This window comes from Solanum pennellii, chromosome 1 (assembly GCF_001406875.1).
Source record: "Solanum pennellii chromosome 1, SPENNV200".
NCBI classification, from domain to species: Eukaryota; Viridiplantae; Streptophyta; class Magnoliopsida; order Solanales; family Solanaceae; genus Solanum; species Solanum pennellii.
Window position 1 is genome coordinate 99032933 of NC_028637.1, and position 19650 is coordinate 99052582.

Here is a 19650-nt window from a genome sequence, read left to right on the forward strand (position 1 = left end):
ATATATATATAATGTGTGTATATAATATATACATATTTAAGTTTTAATTGACCTCTTGTTTTATGTTGCCTCTATTACTGTATACAGAGAGAGGTAAATAAATTTCCAACTATCATTAAAGGAATGTTTTTTTCTATATTTAAGTTTATTTATTTTTTCAATTATAAATTAATTCTTTCAAGAGTCTAATAAAATAGACCCCTCTCTCCCTCTCTCTCTATTAATTGTTTTTATACTACATACATTAAAATATATTTATAAATTTAATCGCATTAGAATTTTCATTATTATTAATATATTTTTTTAAATTTATTTAATTATAGAACATTGTAGCTTATATACTTACTCAATTAAAATAATATTTGTTTTCTACAACAACAAAAAAAAAAGTTGTTACATAGATTAAAAAATATATATAAATATAAAGGTTGATAATGCAATAGTGAAACATACATTAAAAAAAGACAAATAGAAGAAACATGGGATAATATCTAATATTCAAAATGGAGAGAAAAAATAATTTTTTAAAGTAATCCTAAATGATTTTCGCCCTTTATTTATTATAGGATATATACGCATTGACTTAATTGTAAAATCATTTAAATATCTTGATTCAAATTGTTTAGTTCCTTGGTAAATAATAATAATAGACTCTTTTAAAACTCAAATGGTTGTACTGTAGTATTCAATAATGAGCAGTTTAAAGTTTTAACAAGTCAGAATAATTTATAGATTTATTATAAATTAATTAAAAACAAAAAAACGATAATTGATATTATCCTCTTATCATTTGAATTTAATAACCAAGAGTCACTTAAACTATTAAAAAATAATAATTAAAATCTTGAACACGACACTCGTTGTGGTGCCCCCTCTAAAGTTGAAAGAATAATGTTACATACTCCAATGGTCTCAAAATAATAAGTGGTCAAATAAACGAAAACTAAGGGGGTGTTTGGTACAAATGAATATTTCTCAATATGTATTTTCTAAAATTCAATTTTTAATTGATCAAAATATTTTATTTGAGAAAGTAAATATCATCAGAATCAAATAAAATTCCTTACATAGCGAAAGTAGGGTAATAAATTTCATAAATAACTCTCGATACTAGTCTTTTAATATCCACCTGCCAACATACGTTACCTCATAACTTCATTTCAAAAAGCTATCGCCCATATTAAACAACAAAATTAAATTCTTTTACTATAAACTGAAAAATTATGGAAAAATGAAACAAGTGAACAAACAAAGTCAAAGGTCATTCAATATATATTATCTATAATTTTATTTTGCCGAATAAGATTCAAATGAACATTCATTCAATAAATTACGCTATAACGTTAATGAAGTATACTCTAGTGGTCAATAAAATGGTTGGAAATTTTAAGTTCTCGCATTTAAGATTCAGTGGAGACAAAAATATTACTCCATCCGTTTAAAAAAACACGATCTCCTTTTTTTTTTTAGTTTATTTAAAAAAAATGACCTTTTTTTTTTCTAACAACATTTTAATTTCAGTTTTTCACGTTGTATTTAAGGCCACAACCCACAAGATCAAAAGACAATTTTGTAAATTTAACCTAACTTTAATTTAGGACCACAAGATACAGTTTTTTTTTATATTCGTAAACTCCGAGTCAAGTCAAACCAGGTCATTCTTTGTGAAACGGAGGGAGTAGGTGATTTTTCCCATTGTCGTACCTTTGGTGGACATAGTAACCTAGTGGCTAGTACTTATTATTGGTGGAAGATGACGAATACCACGTGGAATTGGTCAAGGTGCGCGGATATTATTATAATAATGAAAAACTACACTAGTCAGTCATATATGATTAAAATAATTATCTTTATATATATAAATAATAATAATAAAAATTCAACTACTTCATAAATTTATTTTTTTCGTATTTTAACCTCTTTAAACGATAATCTCAAGTCCACCACTGAACTCACATGATTTTGCCCCTACTCACACCTCTAGCTCAACACCCAACCCTAATAATATTTGTTTATGCTTTAGCTTTTACATAAAATATTTATAAGATAATAGTATATATCGATTTATTTTATCAGATAATCAATTAATAAGTAGATGGCAAAACATTTTTGGTCTTATAGGCACCCACCCATAAATAAGAGTTGTATTTTGTTTGGATATTAGAGATGAAAAAAAAGAAATAGGGGAAACTCGATGAGTTCATCCCAAAGCATTGAAAAACACTAAACAAACACCTCTCTTTCTCTCTGGCGAACTCGATAGAGACTACGGTTTTACACCGATACTTATAGTCTTCTTTCACTCTCAGGAATCTCTACAGCGAGCAGAAGAAGGGTAAATCGCTAATTGAAATCCAATTGAAGCGAAAATAAGGGTTGGTTTTTCTCACGGAAACCTTCAGTTTTTTTCTGCAGATTTTAATGAAGTAGGTTGATATTCTATCCCTATAATCTTCGCCTATTTGGCTTTTTAAACCAAATCCAATAGTGCCCACCACGTTTTTCTTTTTTGGGTATCTGAAATTAGATTATTTTTTACATTTGATTTTTAAGTCTTTGACTTGTCTATTAATGGAAAATTTCCTGTTATTTGATCCGATTATGTTATATTTCAAATTCAGTAAACTATTGTTTTCTTGATTGATCGTGATGTTTCTTGAATTGGGGTTTCTTTTTGTGAAGAGTTGTGAGTTAGTTCATGGTTATTGTTTTGGTTTTGTTTTGGGTGTTTATTGGTTTTGTTTTGGGTGTTTATGGAAACTGATATTTTTTTTCATGACGTTGAAAGAAGTTGAGGTTGAACTTAAATGCTAAGGTTAGAATCTGCTCAGAATAGAGTTGTTGTGAGTTATAGGTTAGTTCTTGACGAGAATCTTGGATAGTTGTACTGTCTGAATTAAAGATTTCCTTTCTTGGTTTGAGAATGATTGGAGATTTCTCTCCCTCAAACAGAATATTGATATGTCCACTTATTTCTTGGTTAGGGATTTCTGCAATGCACCGTGTAGCAAGTGCAGGGAACACGTCCAATTCGGTTCGGCCTAGGAAGGAGAAGAGGTTGACTTATGTTTTGAATGATGCAGGTGACACTAAGGTGTGACTTCTGGAAAGCTGTACTCTTTTGTGTATAACCTAGTTTGATGAACTTTAAACTGTCATTGACGGCTCGCCTCAGTGTATTCTGCCCCCCGTTGCCTTACTGTTGTTCCTCTCTTTATATGTGCATTACCTTTTATTATCTGTTCTCCATATACCGATTGCTGAACCTAGCTGAGTGGAAATTATGATTGCTTTTTTTTTTTCTTTTGGTTCAAGCAGCCCCATTTGTTACATTCAGCTACTTTTTTCGTTGAAGTCGAGTGTTGTTTCCTATAGACTTTTCTGAACGCATCCCTGAGTTATTTCCTCAACTCTGTGGATCTTTAATATGATGAGCGTGACAGTAGCAAAGAGAATAATTTTGTTGAGATATCATATGCCAAAAATACTGTCCTCAAAGAACTTATTGCTTGTCACAGTAATCATGGAAAAATAAAAACAACACTAAGAAGCCATTTTTAGAAAAGAAGAGAAAGTTCATAAGAATAATTTATTTTAATAGAAAGAAGCGGAAACTTGTGAAGCCAGGTCACGTTTAGCTTAAGTTAAAGAAGTCATAATAAGTTGTGTTTTCAGACATTGTTGGTGGTCTTAAAATTTATGCTGCTCTTTACAAGTCTTCTGAATTAGGCTTGCTTTCTCAAATTTAAACTTCACTTATATGGCAGAGTTTGATACTGGACTTCACTAGATGTGTATTTTGTATCTAATGGTATTTTTGGGCAAGGTTGATAAAGTTAAAGTTAGTTGTGTTCCGGACTGTCAGTTATCTCCTTTTGTAATCTGTGCATCCAGTGGATGCTTTTTTAATGATAACTCCCTTCATCAAAAAAATGTTCAGGTAAGTTGTGGCTTTTTTACCCCTTGAATTGAAGTTTTTCACTATTTGTGCTCCCTCTGTTTTTCTCTACCAGTAAAAGAAATTCCTCTTGACCCTTAAGATATTTTGTTGCATCTTTTCTTTAGGATGCCCCTCAAGAACAATTGGCACGAGGCTTACATTTCTTCCTTTGCTTTCTCTTCCTACACTATATTTCTTGCCCTACTTCTTGTTAGAATTTATGTACTCATAACAAAATAAATTGTATTCCTGATTGTTCATCCTTCCACTGCATGTTTGTAAAGGTCTCAGTTGGGATGATAGGAACGAATTTAAACTTCTGCCTAGTTGATCTATGAAAAGGATATAGTTTAAGTTAAGAAGATCGATAGAAATTTGTAAGGAAGTCTAGATTAATGTCCATATAATATTCATTTGCTTATGACAAAGCATAATCGAGTGCCACGAAATGTGGAAACATGTCCATATAATATTCATTTGCTTATGATAAAGCATATGATAGAGTGCCAAGAAAAGTCTTTTGTTGGGTGCTTGAAAAGCAATGAATTCATATAAACATGTTGATGTACTAAATAGTATGTATGAAGGAACAATTACAAGTGTAAGAACATATAAGGATACCCAAAAGGAATTTACCCAATTAGTTTTGAGTAAGCAATAATATGCATAGGATGAGCTCCTATGGTGCATCCAATGTTGTTTTTTAATTCATGAAATTTGTGAGGGAATCAACCAAAAGATACAACTATGAAGACGTGCTTCATAAAAAAGAAGAAGCTCCCCCAAGAGCAAGGGTTTTACGATAATCTGAAGTAGGACTAGAGTATGCGTTGCATATGCAACCCTCACGAAAAATGAAGGTGAAATGTGAGTAGATGGGATTGTAGTGCCTAACGACAAATAAATTTAATTATCTAGGTTTACTCTTGAAGATTTGGTGCATATTTTATATAGGTGGTTGAAATAGAGGGGTTTCATGGGAATGTTATACGAAGAAGGTTACTTTTTAAACTGAAAACCGAGTTCTTAGAATAGTTGTAAGAGTAGCAATATTATAGGACATTTAACGTCGTAGAGATGTGATTGTTAAGATAGATGTGCAGTCATACAAGGTTGGACAAGATTAGAGACCACATGCCACAAAGTTAAATTAGCACATAAGGAGGAGGAAGTGAGATAATGTTGCCTGAGATGGTTTGTTGATGTCGTGAATAGGTCACCTGATCAATAATTATTCTTGGAGCTGATTTACATGGTGATATATCCTGAAACAAAAGCTTATCCTTACCTATGCAGGGAGCATAAAGTACAACATTTCCTTATTACCATATAAAAAATAATTATATATATTTGCTCTTAAAGCATTTGTGGTTGCTTTCCAACCAAACTTTTCAGAGTATGCCCATTGGCTTTGTTCTCCAGAAAGCTTTGAGCTATTTTATCTCTGTATTAACTCTTTTCCCAGCTGAGTAAATTCTTCTTCAGTGTCTATGTCATCACCCAATGTACTCCAAACAGTTTGAGATAGAAACACTACATCTGATGTTTTGTCATAGTGTAGCGGAGAGGATTAGGGGATTCAGGTGCCTATTCTCACATTCATCTTCTGTGATTTGTCACGTAACATAAGCAATTTTCTTTTATATGGAGGTTATCTTGAGTCAACAAGTCTCTTTAGTTGTTGTCCATCCTAAGCAAGCTACTTTAGTCTGTGTTTTTTATTTCCAAATCATCTTGGCCACTGTCCTCTTCTACTCCCACTAGCCATAAGTACATTGTAGCATGAATTCTTTGTAGACATCTCATCCTTCCTAGCCTTCTAGTGCAGGACATCCTTTCTCTTACAATTTTGTTGTGGCTTTTGTCTCTATCGGACACAGGTAAAGTGAATATGTGATTCCCACGATGTATTGTTGTTTACTACTTGAAGTCTTTAATATTACAAGTTATAATGCAGTAATTGGAGAGAGAAATAGAAGAGGTACACTTGAGGAGTAGCTATGTTTCCCTTATCTCTTTTTGGTGCACCCATGAGATTCCTATACATATGGTAGAGTTGGTATCTTATTAGAAAATCATATCTTCTTGTAAGTTTTTTTACTTTTGACACTTCTTGTATACTAGTATTTTTGCCCTTCCGTAAACAAATAATTGTTACTTCATCAAAAGAAGTTACTCCCTCTGTCTCGAGGCATGGAATTTTAAGACAAAAAGAAACATTTTTGAAACTTGAGATCTAAAATAAGCCACAATTTTTGTGGTTATAAATTATCTCATTAAGGGTAAAATGGGAAGTTCTTTTTTTTAAACTGGTAACTTTAGAGAAGTTTAAAGTTAAATTATTACAAATATAGAAAGATGTTATTCTTTTTGGAATTGACCAAAAAGAAAAAAGTATCACATAAATTGGGATGGAGGGAGGACAAAGGTAGCATAACATTGTAGTAATAATTTTATTTTTTGGATACATTAGTTATCAAAAATAATACTTCAACAAGGTTTCTAAAATACTTTTGTCTCGTGATATGAGGAAGCCTATGTAGTGTAATAATTTTTTGTTAGGATGTAATTGCAGGTTATTCCCATTTACCATTCAAAGCAATGTAGCATTAGCTTACCTTTTGTTCTGTTTTTAGGCTCAAAAGTTTTTATGCACAACTCAAGCTTAATTCCTGTGATTGACTCATTAATATTTTCCCTTTTTATTTATAAATCCTTGTAAGGTTATCATTATAGTGTACATCTCCTGATTCCATTTTCTCTCTCTACCTTTTGTTGTTTGTTACTATAAATTGTTATTGACGGCATTCTTCTTACCTCCTTTTCTGGCAACCAAGAAAGAATTGAACTTCTTGATGTAAATTCATCTTAATTTAATATAAGTTATATTCTAAGGTGGTTATCTTGAAGATTTTTCACTTTTTTATATTTCTTGTTAGTACACCATAATAGTATATATTAGGAAACTGCATCAGTTTTTCATATATACCTTTTATTTATTTGCAGTTAAACAAATTCCATGCAGTTACTCTGTTTTTGTGTCTCTGCTAAATGATCTCTAACCCTTGGTTCATTTACATTTTTCTCTTTACAGCATTGTGCAGGTGTAAATTCTTTGGCTGTATTGAAGTCACCAGCAACTGATGGATGTGAATACCTATTTACTGGGAGTAGAGATGGCACATTAAAGAGATGGGCATTGGCTGAAGATGGTGCGACCTGCTCTGCCACATTTGAGTCACATGTCGATTGGGTACTGCTCCTGTCTGCCTTGCTAATTGTATTTTCGTAGGCTCCCGCTGAAGCCCAATTAAATTCAGCTTTCTAATATATTTACTCAAAGAAAGAATATTTGTATTCGCCAGATTTATACTTATTTAGGTAAGGTCAACAAGTATTAGTTCCTAGTGTCTGCAGTTGCTCTATTTTGGTATGGAGTTCTATGGTTTAGATGAGAACTCTCCAACCTGGTGTACATTACCAGGATGTGTTGTTGACTTGTCCGTTAAATGCTTAAATTAGTTCCAACCTGGTGTACATACCAGGATGTGTTGTTGTTCGTCCTTTTAATGCTTAAAATAATACTTGGTGATGCAACTATACCCTTTATATTATGTCTATTATGAATATCACTAGCGTTGAATTGTTTTTGGGGCTCAATCATTCTGCAGGTTAATGATGCAGTTCTTACAGGTAGTAACACATTAGTATCATGCTCCTCAGACACCACTGTCAAGGTTTTACTTCTCTTCTGAATCTTTTATTGTATGAAGTGCTACTTTTACAGTTTCTGTATAGAAGTAATTTGGAAGTTTCTTTTATTTGGAAAAACTTGTGTGGATCATTAGGTGTGGAATGGCTTATCTGAGGGATATTGTATTAAGACACTCCGGCAGCACTCCGATTACGTCACTAGCCTTGCTTCAGCAGAAAAAAATGTATCACTTCTTTGCAAAAGCTTTTAGTACTTTTAAATCGTTTGATGAATCAAACTTATGGCTGAAATTGTGGTTGAGTCTTTTGGCTTTAATGTGAGTGTAATTGCCTTTTTTTCTGATTTTTTTGTTACCATAATGACAGAGCAATGTTATTGCATCTGCTGGTCTTGGTGGTGAGGTTTTCATATGGGATCTTGAAGCTGCACTTACTCCGACATCTAAGTCGGGTGATGCCACCGAAGAAGACTGTTCAAATGGTGTCAACGGTTCAGGAAGTTCATTGCCCATGACAAGCATCCGTCCTATCTGTTCGGGCAATAACATTTCCTTGCAGACCCACTCTCAAGTATATATTCCTGTGACTGCAAAAGGCCATAAGGAGTCAGTATATGCATTGGCAATGAATGAGAGTGGATCCCTTCTTGTTTCTGGTGGTACTGAGAAGGTATATTTCTGTTTGTTAGGTTAGTTTGGAATATTTTGATACACAAGTTAGCCTACTAGCATAGAAGCTTTGAATGACTATGTTCTGATTTTCTTCTAGGTCGTGCGCGTTTGGGACCCAAGAACTGGTTCTAAGACCATGAAGCTAAAAGGTCATACAGATAATATTAGGGCTCTTCTGATAGACTCCACTGGCAGGTATGTTGAATAAACAATGATGCTATGAAGGCGTTCTGACTAGGTTATTATCTCAAGTTCATCTTCTTTGTTCATCTAAAATTTCATTGCTTCCAGCCGATCTGAAACTAATAAACTTTGGTTAAGCATTGCTGAAGACAGATTATCATATAAACGTTTTGAAAAGGTGGAGGACATTTTACCTGTCATGGGTAGGGTATAATTCCCACAAAGTTTTGGTAATTAAAATATGTTAAAAATAATATGACATTATAGTACATAGATAGAATATAGAAAATTTGTACTTCAAAAGAAAAAAATGTGCAGCAGCTGATTTAATTGTCTAGGCATAATAAATATATGTACATAATAATCACATATCGTTAATCATAAAGCAAGATACTATGTAACTTATAATCAAATACTTGAAATAAAATTTAAAACAAATTTTTTCTAAGGCATATAGGATGGATAATGTAACGTGAAAGCACATACAAGGCGCATTTAGGGCAATTTTTGGTGAATACTCTGAGGCATAAAGTGGTAAGGGGCAAAATATTAAGGATACTGCATGAGTACCACTGTTGCTTTTGAAAACATTAATTTTTTTAGCAGAGTAATTTATTTTGTCCCATCACTCCAATGCCTTTTCTTGGGTCACAAGTCCAAACTCCTGATTATAATAGATAGTTTAACCTAGCATTAGTTCAGTAAGTTAGTTGAAAACCTGAGAACAGAAAACTAGTTACATTATTGGTCGATGATCCATGCAACTGTAGATAAATACTTTTGTATCCATATCTAGATGTTCTGTTTTTGGCTTGCGTTCCTATACTGGTTGGCGCGGTCTTCAATGCCTTCAGTGTATGGTTAGTGCAACTTATTGAATGCTTTTGGATAATGGTCTTATCCTCCACTTTTATGAATCTTTTGAATTAATGGTCCAATCCTCCATTTTTGTAGGTTCTGCATATCTGGATCCTCTGATTCCATGATTAGGTAAGTATTGATAATTCCATTACTTAGTTTCCACAGACACTGGCTCCCTTGGCGTGGTAGTTGGTTTGGTATTGAATCATTAGATTCTATCAAGTTCATATCAGTTTTTTAAACAGCTTGGTTCCACTGTTTGCATTGTTTTATGATGACCAGTTATACATTTTCTCCAAATAAGATCTTGTGGTCACACTTGTTTGGTCTTTTTTCATCTAATTACAAACTTCACTTTACCTCCAACATTTGGTTTATAACAAAAAACTATATCTCCACATTTCAGACTATGGGATCTAGGTCAGCAGCGTTGCGTGCATTCTTATGCTGTGCATACGGATTCTGTATGGTCACTTGCTAGCACTCCTACATTTAGTCATGTTTATAGTGGTGGAAGAGACCTATCTGTAAGTGAGCTTAATACAACTTATCCAATATAGCTCTCTCCCTCTCTCTCTCTCTCTCTCTTACCCCCATCCGCGGATTTCTATTCTCTCAGTCATTGTTTCCTTGCTAAATTTTGCTTGCACTTGCAGTTATACTTGACAGATTTGGCAACAAGGGAGAGTGTATTGATGTGCACAAAGGAACACCCCATTTTGCAGTTAGCATTGCATGATGATGGCATTTGGGTGGCCACAACTGATTCATCTGTACATAGGTGGGCTGCAGAAGTGCGTAATCCCCAGAAAGTTTTCCAAAGAGGGGGCTCATTCTTGGCTGGAAACTTGTCCTTTTCCCGGGCAAGGGTTTCTCTAGAAGGATCTACACCTGTGAGTTTCAACCCCTTTATATCTTTTTTTCCAAAGCCCCTCCCTAGGATCTCCGACCCGTTTTGCTCTCTTGGTGACTCGAACCCACAAACTTAGGGTTGAAGCTGAGGGGTCCTAACCATCTGAGCAACTCCCTGTCACCCCTTTATATCCTTTGTTGATGTTATCGCTAAGATTATTGGAACATATTTCTAATTGATGTATGGGGTTCCAAAATAGCTGCTATTTCTGGATTCCTCTTTAGAAAGGATGCATTTTAAAGATGAGCTGCTAATCAGAACTGGAAACTGGTTTTCTTTAACGAGTGAGCACATGAAGGATATGTCTCAATTTTGAGTTTTTATCAGTTTTTCTTGTCTCATGGAGTTCACTATGTTTCCAGATAAAATATGTACTCTTCTTATAATCTTTCTACTTCAAATTTTCCGGGTCTTGACTTAACCAACAGAGTTAGAAGAAAGTCTTATCAAATTCAAGTGGTTATTGATGTGCTAACGTAAGTTGCAATATGGAAGGCTCTGTTCGGGAACTTATTGAAGAGGAGTGAATTAGGACTTGTTATTTTTTTTGAGCTCTCCATGATCATATTCATCGTATTTTTGGTCAAAATCTTTTAATCCTTCATGTGGCCATATGATTGTACTTTATTCTTGTTTGCTTTCAGTTGCTTCTTTTGTGGACATCAGTAATGGGAAATATATTGAATCCTTAAGATTGTGTAATTTGGAATTGGAATTACTTTCTTTTCCTTTTTAGGATTACTTATAAGCACTATTGGAAGGACAATACAAAAAAAGATGTTTCGATTTTAGATTCTCCTTCACATAGAAAGCATTTGCTGACTAGTTGTGTGCCCCTCTTTTGCAAGTTGTCTTGAGTTAGCCAAGCTTTTTTGATAACTAGCCATGTGAACTGTGAAGCACATTACTTTCACTGGTACCCTAGAGTTCCAAACCTTCTTCAGTGACCTATAAGTTTTTTGGTGGGTATCTTTTACTACATTGGAGTAATATGATAGGAATCTATCTGCCCCTTCCAAATTAAATTATATTCTCTTACTTCCGCTTACATCTTTAAATATTAAGAAACTCACAATTGGTCAGTAATGTAGGTTCCTGTTTATAAAGAACCATCTCTTAGCATTCCTGGAACTCCAGGAATAGTGCAGCATGAGATTTTGAACAACAGAAGACATGTCCTGACTAAGGTAAGTTTGTTTTGCATTTATACCCATGTGGTTTATGGCTTTATTGTTCTTAATGAGGTTAAACTGTCTTCTAAAAATATGATTTTGTAACCTGATAATGGCTTTTGTCTTTAAAGGATACTGCTGGTACAGTGAAGTTGTGGGAGATCACTAGAGGCACTGTGATTCACAACTATGGAGAGGTTAGATTGTAATGTTTCAAGTGGCATGCTAAGTTACAATGGCCTGTTTTGAGCAAACTCTTTTGTTTAATTTTCTTTGAATTATGACAGCTGTCGCCTTCTGCCTCTAAACGTTTTTTTTCTTATTGTCTTTTTAACTTCTTTTCACCGTACTTTTGTCCAAATGTAGGTTTCATTTGAGAAGAAGAAAGAAGAACTTTTTGAGATGGTAAATATCTTTGTAGAATTATCCAACTTTCACATATAATTTTTCTTCTGATATGATTTGCCTCTTCAGGTGAGCATCCCTGCATGGTTCACTGTGGACACTAAGCTTGGAAACTTGTCTGTACATCTGGATACACCACAATGCTTTTCTGCTGAGATGTACTCTGCTGATCTCCACATTCCAGGGAAGCCTGAAGATGACAAGGTATCTACAACGGTTGTTGTATCTTCTATTTTCTGCTTGGTTCCTAAATCTATTTTCATTTATTCCCGTTACTGCCTTCCTATTCTTGAAGTATAGTCTCTTGGCCTCTGTTTTTGTTAGTTTTTTTTTTTCAAGATTGAAAGCCAGAAAACATTGTTTTACCGGAACTAGTTCCGATGTTTTCTAGGACTCCTATTAGTTTTGTTAGCAAGTTGCATGTGATTGAGGGGGGGGGGGGGACAAATGTGAGAATTAGGGAATATATAGTTTCAGAGAATTCCTAATCTGTCTCCAGACAAATCATTTAGTATTTGAAGGAAATGGGTCCAAATGGAGCATATAGAAGATTTATAAAATTCAACCTAAATAGTTTTGGATAAGGCATAATACTTATTATTCTTGTAAGAAAGTACGTGGATGGTTTAGCAGAATGTATCTCAGTCCTCAGACATGACTTTTTCAGTTTGTGATCTTTTAACTAGTTCTGGGAGTTGTACTATAGCAGATGGTGTGCACTGTAGTAATATAAAAGGAGATTTAAGAAACACCCATTCCTGGAAATGGTTCTTCTTATTAATTAATAATCAATTAAATTCTTTTAATAACTTCCTGATTTATCATTCATATGATAAATTTTTGTATATTTCTGCGAGAGACGAACTGAAATTGTGATTGGCTTTTTGATACTAGGTTAATTTGGCACGAGAAACCCTTAAAGGGCTGTTGGCTCATTGGTTAGCAAAAAGAAAACAGAGATTTGGATCTCAAGCTTTTGCCAATGGGGAAGCCCCAGCTGGAAAGGATGTACCTACAAGGAATCTGACCGCGTCAAAAATTGAAGTGGACGGTAGTGCTGACAATGATGCTGCAGTATATCCTCCCTTTGAATTTTCAGCAGCATGCCCTCCATCAATTATTACTGAGGGTTCTCAAAGTGGTCCATGGAGGAAAAAGATTACCGACTTAGATGGAACAGAAGATGAAAAGGACATGCCATGGTGGGTAGTGGATTGTGTGATGAACAATCGGTTGCCTCCCAGGGAAAATACCAAGTAATATTCCAATATAACTGTATTCTACTTTCTTCATAGTGCTCGACTTGCATTTTGAACTTACAGAGCTGAGAGCACTTGTTTAGAACTAAAAGGAAGTCTTTCTGGAGGCACTTAACATTATATCAACTCTCTGAGTTGCAGCAATGCTTACAAAACACGTTTTGATCTTCCATCTTTACGTGCAAAGTCACTTTTTCTTGACCATTTTCTCCCCTCTTCTTAATGGGTTTGCAGATGTAGCTTCTACTTACATCCATGTGAGGGTTCTACTGTTCAGATCCTTACCCAGGGAAAGCTGAGTGCGCCTCGCATATTAAGAATTCACAAAGTAAGCATCTTTTCCTTGAATCTCGTGGTGGAGTCAGTATTGTGGTGATCTACATTGGTCTTTGTTGGTTTACTAAGTCACTTGTTGTATGCATATTACCAGGATACTTGAAGTTTTAAACGATTCTGTTTTCCTGACCCATTATGACTTGTGTCCCATGCATTTAAATAGTAAAGAAACTCAAAGATGTAACAATAACATACCCAGTGAAATCCTACAAGTGGGATCTAGGGAGAGTAGAGCGCATGCAGTCCTTACCCTACTTCGTAGGGGTAGAGAGGCTGTTTCCGAAGGATCCTTGTCTCAATTGAAAGAAACTCAAAAGATATACTGGAGGAATATGCCAATGAACTATCTGAAGCATTTGTATATGTTGGTAACACCTGTTTTCTTGAGAGAAAGATGGTGAGGATTATCTGCCTTGAAGCGTTGTCAATAAAAATGGAAGTCATACTCCCGCACAACTATTTTGTTGTGTGATTATACAACCTATTGTTCTAATGAAACAATACTGATCTGCTGGTCATGCAGCAAATTTAAATATGGTTGTTAATGCAATTGTTATAGGTGCGGTCCAACCCTTTTCTTAATGGAAATCTAAGAAATAGCGTAAATACTTCAGACCATTCATGGTAGACCACATGATCACTCACTTATTACTTGACATGTGATGGAGCTTCAGGTGGTGGATTACTGGTCTCCTTGTAAAAAGTCCTATTCACTAAGAAATTGTTTCTGTTGGAGATGATGTGTTCTGTTTGTGGCTGAGTAATTGCAGTGAGCAGGCTACAAGCTTCAATCTTAATATAAATAAAAGTTACATTATCTGTACAAGCAATCTTTTGTCGTTGTGAATGCCTATGGACATATTTCCAGTGCTGAGAACTTGCACATCTACTAATTTGTCTTCATGGTCCACATATACTTCGTCGAGAAACACTCATCGTGTTTCTTTTCTCTGCCTGAACTATTGATTTAGTTGGGGTGGTTGCATTACCAGCTTTATGTTAAGCGTCAGTGATCATGGAGAATTGGTGCTCTTACAAACAGATTTATTGCTGAAAAACCTCCATTTTGTAGAGGATGAATATGACAAAGTTGCACTGAATTTGTTTGTCAGGTCGTCAACTATGTTATAGAAAAGATGGTTCTTGATAAGCCACTGGATAGCCTAAACTCAGATGGAGCTGCTGGAATGTCTGGTGGACAGGTGACACACCCATCTAATGGAGGAGATGGCATATTTCGGACTGGGCTGAAGCCTTGGCAAAAGCTTAAACCATCCATAGAGATATTGTGCAGTAACCAGGCAAGTTTAGATTTCCGTTTGTGTTGTGTGGAATGCATAGCTGGTTAGTCTTTAATTTCAAGCACTGTATTTTTTCATCCCATTTCTTCATGATGTATGGAAGTATTGATGTCAAATTTTAGCGTTAGAACTGCACACAATCTGTGTATGTTGGAGGATGTGGCTAGATAATTGGTCGATTTTAATATGTAGGTTCTTACTCTAGTTCCTGGTTAATGAACTCATTTTTGTATTTCTACCAGGTTTTATCCCCTGATATGAGCTTAGCGACTGTCCGTGCATATATATGGAAGAAACCTGAAGACCTTATCCTCAACTACCGGGTGTTGACGAGCAAGGGATAGGATTCTGTCTGTCAGGTACATTCATTATTCTTTAGGCATATTTTATGTTCCGTAATTGGCATTCAGCTTTGTACTGTATCCACAACCCACCCCACACCACCACTCTTTGTACAGTTCAATTTTTCTTTTGGACGGAGATTTTCCATTGGGTTGGTTGTGATTTGTAGTTGGTTAGTCATTGAGTGACAGATTGTTGAAAAGCAGGCAGTTTTGGGGTGATGCAGATCAAATACTCATGCCATGTGATGATCAATTTTAGTCTTTTGCTTTATTTGGTTTAGTATGATTTGAGAGTTCTACTTGTGATTCCTGGTTACACATCCAAAAATCTGATAATATCACCTTCAGCTCTGCGTTTGTAACAAAACTCAGGAGCACTATTATATATATATCTCAGAGATGCAATCATCTTTCCTACTCCTACCTACGCTTTGATTGACCTCCAGTTGGTTGACACACACTTGTCTGGTTTTGCTTTGATGGGTTGCTGCATTGACTAAAACATTGAGAATTTTCGTCTCTTTCTTGCAAATGGACATTGCTATATGCTTCCCTGCTACCCTTGAAATTCAAAAGATTTGAAATCCCTGCCCTGGACTTTTAAGTAACTGCTGACCAACTCTCTCTCCTTCCATTTCTGATTATTGACTATTTGATTACTTTTATAAGGTGCCATTGCCTCAATTTACAATAGAGAATCTTTCCTTTTTCCTGCCCCCGCACCCCACCCCGTGCAGATGTAGTCTTCTTGCCGAAACCTAAAAAACTGGAGAAGTAGAACACTTTAGGTTTTGTTTGTTCCTTGTTTTCACATATTGGGGTTGGTTGAAAATTAGGAAAAGTTGGTTTCTTCTGTAGTCAATTAACCAAGCAAATTGTTGCATGTAATGTAGTTTTGAGGTATATGTGCCTTATTATTCTTTTATCTAAGATGATGTATGAGTAAATGTTTTCTGTAAATAAAAATAAACACTTGTTCATTTTTGTTTGCATATAGAGGAAGGCATGGTTGAGCAATTCTTCTGTCCACTCCCCTTGCTCCTTCTTTCTTGTAGGTCCAGAGTAGCTGGAGGTGATTGAGCTGCTCCTCAAAAATAATTGGAAGGTTTAGCATTCAACTGGCTGCTTGCTGTTGTGTCATGAGTAATTGCTTCCTTGTAGATCTGGGATCCAGGTGGTTGGATTAATAATGAAAATTTACACATTTGGACCATTTTGCTGTTTGCACGTCGGAAGGTGGTGATTATTGAGTTTTGGTTTTTGGTGCATTTAGAAGAAAATAGAAAGTTTGCATTTATTAAAGAAAGGATTTTTGGTTTTGAGGGGACATGAGGCTGAATGTTTCAAGAGAAAGAGCTCGTGATGATGATGTCGGGAGCCTGTAGATTTATATATAACTCTATATGCAAAGGCAGGGGTTTGGATTTCTTGATATAGTCTTTCAAGAATCACACTGTTGGGCAGGTGAATAATATCTCCAGAACAAAAGTTTACCTTTTCTGGTCAAACTAATTTATATGTTTACTTTCTTTCTGGTATAATTTAATCTGTAAATCTTCTTTGTTATTAGTATTCCTCAATTTTAGTGGGGAAAGATTTGGTGATAGGCCATTTATAACGCCAAGCAGATTGTTATTATATAGTTCTTACCGACTGTGCGATGATGTTGCTCCGAATGGTGAAGTTTTGTGCTCATGTATCTGGAACAACTACTTTTTTTGAATGAAATATTCTGGAGATAATGACGAAAACAACAGTGTAACAACAATAAACCCAGTATAGTCCCATCAGTGGAGGGTTTGGGGAGTGAGATGTATGCAACCTTACCTCACCCCACAACGCTTGTGGGGTAGAGAGACAGTTTACATTAGACTCGGCTCGACAGAAAATATTGCATCAACAATTACGATTTGAAGCGTATCAGTAAAATAATGGTATTTCGTATATACACAAAGGAGTCGTCTCAGGTCCTTGAGAAGGTTTAGGCTAAGATAGAGGTGACAAACCCAAAATCCATTTACCAAACTATCCAATTTTGTTTATTACAGCACGCAAATATGACACTTAAAGTTCCTCCATTTGTTTAGTAACTAAATAAATTCATTTTTTTTCGTTGATGAATTTACTAAAAATTGAAGGATAAAATTACCAAGAGGAAATGCGTTTTAAAATTATTATTATTAGCTTTAATTTTTTTTTCATAAAAACGTAATTTTGATCCCTAAAATGCTAGGCCTACTCTTCAGGTCAGTTAAATGGGCCTTACTTATTTAAGGCCCAAACCTGATCCCATGCAGTATAAGAAGACCAAGAAAAGCTGCAGGGTTTTAGGGTTTATCCAACTGAGGCAAAAATGCGACCGCTAGATGAGCAAGAAACAACACAGGTGTTCGAAAAGCTACACAAATTCGTCGGAAACAATCTGAAGAACATAGTCGAGAACCCATCTCACGAAGGTACCGACAACACTCCCGGCCGTTACTGCTTTCGTCTCCAGAGAAACAGAGTTTACTACGTATCAGAATCTCTGGTCAAGCGAGCAACAAACGTAAAGCGAGATAACTTGGTTTCGCTGGGAACCCAGTTAGGGAAATTCACGAAAGGAGGTAAATTTCATCTCACGGTTCAATGCTTGGGTCTCTTAGCTGCACACGCGAAACATAAAGTGTGGCTGAAACCCACATCTGAGATGAGTTTTCTGTATGGAAATAATGTATTGAAAGGTGGAGTTGGAAGGATTACAGAGAGTATTAGTGAGCATGATGGTGTGGTTGTGTTTTCGATGTCGGATGTGCCATTGGGATTTGGGGTTGCAGCGAAGAGTACTCAGGATTGCCGGAAAATGGATCCGAATGGAATTGTAGTGCTTCATCAAGCTGATATTGGAGAGTATTTGAGGATGGAAGATGATCTTTAATTATTGGGAGAGAAAAAAGGTAATTGAAATTTTGAGTGATTGCTTCTGTGTTTTTGGAATTTAGGATTTTCTGGGATTATAAATTTGTGTGATGTAATTGTGTTTAACTCTACATTCTACATACTGTTATACAATTACAATTAGTGTTATCATAATTAAGTTGTTACCTTATTTTCTCTTTATCATTTTATCTTTGCGTATCGTCTATCACTAGTTTTATGCCCCAAAAGCATTAGTTGTTAACACACCTGTAAATGGCTTAGTTGAAAAATGAATCCAATCATACGTAAATCGGTCCAGAATTTTAAGGGTTCAAGATGATTTGAATTGAGTTCGATCAACTCATTCAAGTTTAATTTTTTTTTTTATGAAAATCTTTTATTGAGCTTAATTGAACTTCCAATTTCAATCTGTTTTAGAACTTTGATTACAATGTGTTACTGAATGTATGAATTGTTTTTTATTTAACATCTTTTAGGATTTATTTATTCATTTATTATTTTTTTTTTAAAAAATTAAATCGAAATTCAAATTGTAATTATAAAAGTTAAATATTAATATGTCAAGATTCAACTCATTTTTAGGTCATTTAAAGTCGACTCATTTGAGCCTAAACTAAGCTTGGACGAATTAAGATTCAATCGTATTTTTATTTCAATTCATTTTAATTTTTTCAATTTAAGAAAATTTGTTAACACTATAACAAAAACAATTTTTAGCGCCATTAAATATTGATACTAATAAAGAATGCTAAAATCTTTATCGATATTAGTTAAGTGTTATTAGAACCAATGTCGCTAAAGGCTTTAGGGACATGACAATTGCCGCTAAAAATATATATTTAGCGCAATTAAGAATTATACGGCGAATAGTGGTATTTTTGTTGTAGTGCCATTTGATACTTCTATGGCGAAGTGTAGAGTAGAACCAGGGAACAATTGGTTACAAATTGCAAATATCTGATCAAAAGAGAAGTTGAATTAATTCATTAAAAAAATGTATTGATTTACATCCCTACTTAATGCAATTATGAGGCCTTCAATCATAGTTTTAGTTAGGGATTAAACCAACTTTATTTTTATATTAATATTTTATGTAAATATCACTCTCACTGACTATGTGATGAATGATCTTTTAAAATTCATTATTGATCAATAATGACAACTACTCTACAAAAATTGTGTATTAAATATTTGATAGGGCATAGAAAAAGGGATGTCATTCTCACTAAAAGCTAAAATCACTTTAAAAGAAAAGGAGAATCCAAAATTTGATTATTTTTCAAATTTCAATTACTTATTTCAAGTTTAGTTGAATTAATGAATCAAAATTAAGTACAACTTGATATGAGTAGGACGTACTGTTTTTTTTTTTGCTGAAAAAATTGATTTATCTATCATTTTTTAAATTTGTAAAAATGTGTAATATAAATTTTAAAAATCACGCTTAGATTTGATCGAGGTTAGTATAAAGTTGTTTTGATGCAAATTTTACTTGTAAAATATCAACTATAATACCATCAATTTGGTCTTGATTTAAATTAATTAATATTATAACAACAACATAAACATATCACAAGACTCTACATAGAGCTTGTTTAGCTAATTTTATCTTAAACTTTAAAAAAAGAAGGC

The 19650-nt window shown here is 34.4% G+C and overlaps 2 protein-coding genes across 5 annotated transcripts; both read left to right on the forward strand.

Annotated features, from left to right (window-relative positions):
• Positions 1 to 2041: 2041 nt before the first annotated feature.
• On the forward strand, positions 2042 to 16850 carry LOC107006682 (WD repeat-containing protein 48). 4 transcript variants are annotated; one of them, XM_015205217.1, is made up of 19 exons: positions 2042 to 2430; positions 2985 to 3094; positions 7035 to 7193; positions 7612 to 7677; positions 7789 to 7878; positions 8021 to 8323; positions 8423 to 8520; positions 9463 to 9498; positions 9776 to 9896; positions 10026 to 10262; positions 11374 to 11469; positions 11586 to 11651; positions 11821 to 11859; positions 11929 to 12063; positions 12754 to 13115; positions 13353 to 13446; positions 14567 to 14755; positions 14998 to 15114; positions 16155 to 16850. In XM_015205217.1, the coding sequence occupies exons 2-18, from the start codon at positions 2996 to 2998 to the stop codon at positions 15097 to 15099; spliced, it is 2292 nt and encodes a 763-aa protein (XP_015060703.1). In that variant the 5' UTR covers positions 2042 to 2430; positions 2985 to 2995; the 3' UTR covers positions 15100 to 15114; positions 16155 to 16850. The 4 variants fall into 4 exon arrangements, with proteins under 4 accessions (XP_015060703.1, XP_015060696.1, XP_015060688.1 ...); XM_015205210.2 differs by having other exon boundaries at positions 2064 to 2426; XM_015205202.2 differs by having other exon boundaries at positions 2064 to 2375.
• Positions 16851 to 17407: 557 nt separating this feature from the next.
• LOC107008929 (60S ribosome subunit biogenesis protein NIP7 homolog) lies at positions 17408 to 18187 on the forward strand. The gene has a single exon (XM_015208150.2). The coding sequence runs from the start codon at positions 17453 to 17455 to the stop codon at positions 18014 to 18016; it is 564 nt and encodes a 187-aa protein (XP_015063636.1). The 5' UTR covers positions 17408 to 17452; the 3' UTR covers positions 18017 to 18187.
• The last annotated feature ends 1463 nt before the right edge of the window (positions 18188 to 19650 follow it).

Bases quoted from the DNA above. Each gene is read 5' to 3' on its own strand.
- LOC107006682 (XM_015205217.1), top strand. From the start codon at position 2,996: ATGCACCGTGTAGCAAGTGCAGGGAACACGTCCAATTCGGTTCGGCCT. The intron at 7,678-7,788 runs GTTTTACTTCTC...GTGGATCATTAG, and splicing joins CCTCAGACACCACTGTCAAG to GTGTGGAATGGCTTATCTGA. The intron at 13,447-14,566 runs GTAAGCATCTTT...TTTGTTTGTCAG, and splicing joins GCATATTAAGAATTCACAAA to GTCGTCAACTATGTTATAGA.
- LOC107008929 (XM_015208150.2), top strand. From the start codon at position 17,453: ATGCGACCGCTAGATGAGCAAGAAACAACACAGGTGTTCGAAAAGCTA.